Source organism: Notothenia coriiceps, unplaced genomic scaffold (assembly GCF_000735185.1).
Source record: "Notothenia coriiceps isolate Sejong01 unplaced genomic scaffold, NC01 NC01_scaffold00006163, whole genome shotgun sequence".
Lineage (NCBI taxonomy): Eukaryota > Metazoa > Chordata > Actinopteri > Perciformes > Nototheniidae > Notothenia > Notothenia coriiceps.
The window spans coordinates 282,927-289,858 of NW_011338864.1; the positions used below are offsets into that span (position 1 = coordinate 282,927).

At 39.3% G+C, this 6,932-nt stretch overlaps 1 protein-coding gene across 1 annotated transcript in view; it reads right to left on the reverse strand.

The window, feature by feature from the left end:
* Nucleotides 1-328: 328 nt before the first annotated feature.
* Nucleotides 329-6,932, reverse strand: part of LOC104943540 (NEDD4 family-interacting protein 1-like) — a 9,585-nt gene continuing 2,981 nt past the window's right edge. Inside the window, exons 2-8 of the mRNA XM_010768989.1 lie at nt 6,283-6,376; nt 4,253-4,392; nt 4,050-4,137; nt 3,534-3,658; nt 2,970-3,036; nt 2,744-2,852; nt 329-1,946 (exon numbers count right to left, since the gene is read on the reverse strand). Of these exons, the coding sequence (XP_010767291.1) occupies nt 2,746-2,852; nt 2,970-3,036; nt 3,534-3,658; nt 4,050-4,137; nt 4,253-4,392; nt 6,283-6,376 (621 nt within the window). The 3' untranslated portion in view covers nt 329-1,946; nt 2,744-2,745. The remainder of the gene's footprint in view (nt 1,947-2,743; nt 2,853-2,969; nt 3,037-3,533; nt 3,659-4,049; nt 4,138-4,252; nt 4,393-6,282; nt 6,377-6,932) is intronic.

Sequence of the window (6,932 nt, forward strand, 5' to 3'; positions counted from 1 at the left end):
GAATGAGCTCATAGGCTGCTGATCAGCTAAGCTAAACAGTCTATATATTGCATTACATTTGTATAATGTAAGTTATTACACTCAGAGTCCTTTACCTCACTGAGCCTCTCAGGGCAAATGGAAAATGTAACCGGGGTGAAAAGGGTGTTATCTTTAGTTAATTATGAATGTTGTTACATCAAGGCCGAAAATTAGTTTTTTTTGTATTATATTTCCATTTAATCTTGTGGACGTGCAGATTCCCTGTCCTCCATCAGGGGGTGCTGCAGCATCCTCAGCACCCCTACTTCGCACGGCCATGGGTAACACAATCCAGACAACTCAGAAATGACGCATTAAAAGTGACATTTATTTAACACTAAACGAACTTTGTACAGTTTCATAACAACAAAACCCCAAGGTGGTAGCTCTACATCACATAGAAATAAGCTAAATGTGTCTGTGTCAAAGCCATGGCAGAAGTATGAAGATAACTGACTAGGCTAAAATCTATTTAGACTGACAACAATGGTTGGAAAACCTTCTCCTTACTGAATATCAAACAGAAACCACTGCGTCAGTCACGCCTTGTTTTATATGTCTATGATTTAAAATAATGATGAACACCCTCTGGGTTTTATTAGTTATGTTTCTAAAAGTGCACCTGCATACAACATTCTTTGATATAGTTTGATACCCACAACAAAGCTAACATCTTACACCCTATTAATCATTTAAAAAAAGAATAAGAAATGATGAGAAAAACTGATTTAGCTTCTAGCTTCCCCATCTACCAATTAAATCTTAAGGCAAAAGCACCACCTGGAAATGGAATTTGAGTTATTTTTTGAAGATTTGATTCAAGTGTCTGAGCGAGATCATTATCGGCTGAAACCCAGACAGCACAGACTCTTCTGTGCTTTTCCACCGACATGAACAAGATGCTGACTCACTGACGACTCATGGAAAGGTCAGGCTGTTGCATGAGCTTTTTGAGGACATGGACCATAAAATGTGCTCGCACGCCCATACAAATCATCTTTCTCGCTGCCTGCCACTGACCAAGAACTCTGAATCCTTTCAATATCAACCCGAAACGCTCCAGGGTTTGTTGCTTGGCTTTTCTGGCCGTCTCGTGTCTGGCTTGGTCACGTTTAAAATCTGAAATTTGATCATCTAAAATCAGATTTGCAAATTAAATTCCATTTCCAAGGTGGATGGTTTTACCTGATTTTTGTCGACATAATAGCAAACAGGCAAGATCCTAACTTGTGATACATGTATGTAATTTTAATGAACTCTACTGAGTGTGTCTTAAATCACAAGCATGTATGATTCGTTATGACATGCCCTCAATGAACAGTTCCTAAAAGCAATGGACAACACTGCCCCCTCCTGGCTAAACAAAAGAGCAACACTACTTAAAGCCAACAGGTGAGTGAAATATGTGCTGCATCAGCATTTACAGCCTAATGAGAGCTTGCTTTTTAAGTGTATGTGTTATCCAAAGACAGCCTATAATAGTCACGATGAAATCATAATTAGTGCAGATTACAGTGTTGCATGCTGTGGTAAATCTATCCTTGTAATAATTCAAACCTGTTGGCTTCATGTGTCACCAACATGAGACGTTCCCTATGAATTGACCTTAAGGGCAGATGCATGCTCGTACGCTACTTTCAAATGATATAAGGCATTACTTATACATTACAGACAGAGATGTAAATAGCACTTAACATTCGCCACTAATGAGTACATCAAGGGACTATCACTGTTCACCATTTTCCATTAATAAAGTTTCAAAACAAAATAAAACAAAGTGATATAATTCCTGAATATTTCATGGAGGGTCGTCTTCGTCTATGACTCGTCAGGCTGATTTCTGGCTGAGTGTCTTCACTTCAACTTGTAAACTCTTCTCAGTGTGACTGCTCCTGTTGGTCTCGCCCAGTCCAACTTCCAACATCCTGGATTTAGGATAAAGAAAGATGAACAAATCAAGTCTTACAGGGTTGTTTTAATATGACATACTTTGTGGTTTGTGCTCATTAATAATGCAGACTGACAAGATTTATGCAATACTACTTAAGTTAACATCATGTCATGTGTACACCCAGAAAACACGGAATTGAAATGAATGCTTGGTTAAATTGCATCATGGTCTCCCCAGAGGCTGAGCAGTCCCCCGAGGAAATGTTCCTGTCATGAATAATCAAAACCGGCTAAAATACCTAACAGAAATGTCCCTTTAAGGGCCAGCGTGACGGTCTGGAGGAATCTATTGGCAGAAAGGGAATATAATATCCATAAGTATGTTTTAAATAGTGTAGAATCCACTGTATGTGTTTTTGTCGTCTTTAAAAAAAAAAGGGCCTTTCCTTATTTTATTCTACATTAGGCAACAGTAGGTTCTGCAAATCCCTTTTAAGAATGGCAAGATGCCACAAATTCTTCACACTGGATCTTTTATCTTAATGTTTTCTTAAAATAATTATATATGACAGTAACATTTTTTAAAAGAATGCTCAGTTTATCTTTGATTGGATAAAGGATGGACGGAAAAATATCTGAATTGAATACAGGAGAACCACAGATATTATATTTTGTATTCTATTCACTATTTTCCTTGTAAAAACTACAGCACCCACAATGCAACTCAATTTGTTCAGATATTTGGGTAAGATCATACCCATCTGAACCTTAATATTATCATTTTGGTGCGCATGTCTCTGAAGACACACCAGGAGGAGTGTGAGCCCCTCACCTCTAATAGATGAAGAGGACCCTTGTCCGGGGCAGAGTGGCGTACGCGGGGTCCGCCAGCTTACGCACCCTGGAGTAGTTAACGAAGCCTCTGACGAACAGCATGAAGCCTGCAGCGCCAGGAGAACACATCAATGCAAGACAATCACCTTAAAGTAACATCATGTGGGAAATTAAAGGATTTTATATTTAAAGTAAGAAAATGTTGAATAATTTGTCTCACTTACCCAGGGCCAGGAACACCCACCACAGCCAGTACTGTCCATCAAAGTACCCAGGGAAGTAGGTAGAAAACTGGAAGAAAGACAAAGAGAAATACCTGTTAGTAGCTGTGCAATGATTCAAATTCAACCTATGATCCATAAACTCTTACGCATCCTACACATCTCCGTCAGAGACGCTTCCCATTCACTTTGAATGGGGTGACGTCACGCTTTGCCCAACTGAATTGAGGTTCCGTAACTTCCGTTGCTTCGTTTTGCCTCCATTGCTCGCGGGGAAAGTTGAGAAAAGTTCAACTTTTCAAGCGTCGACAGAGGCGCCAGCCAATAAAATCATATGCCCGTACAAGCGCTAGCCAATCAAACCGCGTGCTCTGTGTGTCGGTGCGGGAGATTAATGTGATTGGTCGTTAACCCCAAGGGCCACACGCCCACCGGCAAGCGTCAACGCGACGGAACCGTGTGTAGGTTACGTGAGACCCTTCTAAGAGTTTGGGCATCCCTGTACAGTAAAGAAGATAAGAACTAGTAGTCCTGCACCTTTACTGAACACTGGTACATAGCTCTTACCCTGACAATGAGAACCCATTTGATGAGGGACAGGCCGAAGCCGGAGATGGCTCCGTATCTGCCGGCGGCTGAGGTTGTCAAACAGAACGACAGGAAGAAGCCGATCCAGTTGAAGAGGAATGCCACTGGTGACAGAACAAAGAGGGATAATATGTCATTTTCAGAGCATGATTAACAGACAGAAGGAGATTTCTATCCAAGATGTCAGTTGTATTATAGTCGTCAAACAGACTGGCACACATTCTTCTCCTCCTCCGTCTTTTGCAGGAAACCAAAGCGTGGCATTTACACCCAGTACATTATGCAACAGCCTCTGAGAGTGAGCCACACTCATATAAGAAAATAATTTATCAGACAAGAGCTACACACAAAATGATCAAGGACAAGAGATAGCATTTGTTGTTATGTTCAGTAAGCAGATTTTTGGAAATATATGAATAACTTAATACCATCTGGTTATAAGTTGGCTCTATGAAAAAGAAACTGAATGCACGTCAACAGTTAAAGAGTTCTTACTAAAGAAGGTGAGCATGAAGATGCCGTCGTTTCCTATTCTCAGCTGGTCAGCGTCTTCAAAGTCATCCCTGGCCACGAAGTCGTCCTCCTGAGAAACAAGAAACATGTAGAAATATTACTAACGCTTTACGGCCAATCTGTTTTGTTTGTATTAATACTGGACAAGGAATAAGTCTGAACTTCTAAATGTGAGATCAGCGTACCGTGACTCTGCCAGGGACCAGGGGGATGACGGCCTCCTCTTTGCTCCTCTCAGCTTCATCATAGGAGGGCAGGGTGGTGGCTACACTGTAGGAGGGGGGGTTTGGAAATCTGCTGCCATCTTCCTTGTATTCAAAGAAAGCTGTGGAGGTAACAAGCAGATGGGTTTTCATCCCGGTGCAGAGGTCTCCTATCAGAATAAACTCGCAATGAAGTTGACTTTGTAAAAATATATTATTGCGGGGTCTTTAGCGATTGTTTTACGTAAGGTTGGGCTAATGTTTAACATAAAATCACTAACTACACTTTCAAACTAAAGAAAATACTCCTTGTCATTGCAGTTTTAAAGGTGTTTAACCTTATTGGTATAGATGCGAGTTAGATATGTTTTCGACTGATCATGTACCATGAATATTTATAATACATGTGGTGGTCAGTTGGAAAATACATCCAACAAACTCCATTTTGCAACCCAGTGATTGTGCCATTTTAAGTGTTTCATCACCCTCAAAAAAAGCTAGATCGAGAGAATATATATATGTTTTTGTTTTTTTTAACATAAGAGTATTAAGCTCCACACGTAGAGTTGCAAGTGATAAAAGATGAGTTGCCATTAGATGTAAAATTCCCACACATATTTATAAGCAGAATAAAACACTAGTATATATATATATATATCTGTTATCTCCACTGATAGACACACACAAATAAAAGAACACAATCACAGATTATGAAGTCATTGTCTAACAAAAAAAGATTGATTCTGATATGGAATCGATTGATCTTAAAATATTGATGTTAACTGCAGAAGTGCCATTTTTCCATGCTGACTGATATACCGGCTGTGATAAACATCTACTTTCACTTGCTTCAGAGAGAAAAGCAGCAGCAGAGAATTATAAGAGCAGACCTGGGAGGGATGAGTTACAGCAGGAAGAAAGACATTAGTACTATCTGTGTCCATTACTGTTTATGTTCTGTCCCATACGAGCCAAGACTTTTATCTGGGTCGTTTGGCAGAAATCCAGAATGCTCTTTGTGAGCTTCAAACACAAACAGCACTGAACCAGATCAATAAACTCACAGGAGAAACGCTCAAAGCTACGCCCACTAATGCAACCACGTGACCTTTACCCTCTTAAGAGGCGAGATTACAAACATCAGATCCTTCTAAAAGGCTTTGCACACGAGATACTCCCCCGTATGCATTATTCAGAGCAAGGCTAACAATGCTACAGCAGGGCAATGAAAAGAATGTACATTTATTCTGCTATGAGGCACTGGTTTACTTGAGATCTCTGTGGGAAATTATGTATATTTAACCTTTTTTTGATTATTTAATAGATGGCTGCTTTCTCTTTGCACAATAATGTGTCACATAAAAAAACACATGATGAGCAGATAACATCTGAGGCACTGATAGCATTTACAGTAGTCAGCAGTATCTGCAGTTGTTGAAACATCTTCAAATATATTCCATACAGGTTGAGGCTGTAATAAAGGATGTGACATTGTTTTCTGCTAAATGCGATAGGGCTGCTCAATTCATCGCATTTTAATAGCAATTACAATTTTGGCCTGCAACGATTATGAAAACAACATAATCGAAATAAAATGATTATTTTTTAATTATTTTCAGTTGAATTATACCTAAAGTTCAGGTTAATCAACTGTTAAAAACATACTGTTCACATCTTTTTTTTCAATAAATGGATGTTTTCAAAGTAAATGGATATAATCGTTTTTAATAATCTTGATATCAATTATTGACCCAAATAATCGAGATTATGATTTTGGCCATAATCGAGCAGCCCTAAAATGCAGGGCACTCGACTCTTCTTTGTGAGATTAATGTGAAACTACTCTTCAGGATTGCCTTTCTCGTTGCAATTACTACAGTCTCGTTGCTTTTTGATGCACAACTTGCTATGTGGTGGCTGTGGTATGAAAGGATTTCAATACAACTCCCACTTCTAACTTGTGTGTTCTGAGTTTTGTAGCAGTGAGTAATGGAGCTGGGAAAGTTCCTAACCTGCATTTGCTGCAGCGATGCTGCTGTAGGGTGGGGGGGCGTCCTGGGCAGCCCCCTCTTGGGAAAGCTGGGCCGGTTCATCCTCATTCACCAGCTGGAGGAATGACAACACAACCAGGATCAAACTTAAATCACAATATCTAGGAAACCTCAAGTTGTTGGCTCCTATTAATGAAAACATTCATACAGAATATATATTGGGACATAATAGATGATACTTATATATGTAATTATCGCTGCAAGATTTCTCACTGCATTTTGTATTACATTCAGACAAAGTTGTAAGTCAATGAGTAGGACTACTTGTGAACTATTGCAATTAAGCATCAATGTGAGGAACATCCCTACATTAAAATATGTGGCAAACAGACAAGACCAATGGGAGAGTGGGATATCCAGTGGCCTATATATATATATATATATATTTATCTACAGTGGGGGAAAAAAGTATTTAGTCAGCCACCAATTGTGCAAGTTCTCCCACTTAAAAAGATGAGAGGCCTGTAATTTTCATCCTAGGTACACCTCAACTATGAGAGACAGAAGGAGAAAAAAAAAATCCAGAAAATCACATTGTCTGATTTTTAAAGACTTTATTTGCAAATTATGGTGGAAAATAAGTATTTGGTCAATAACAAAAGTTAATCTCA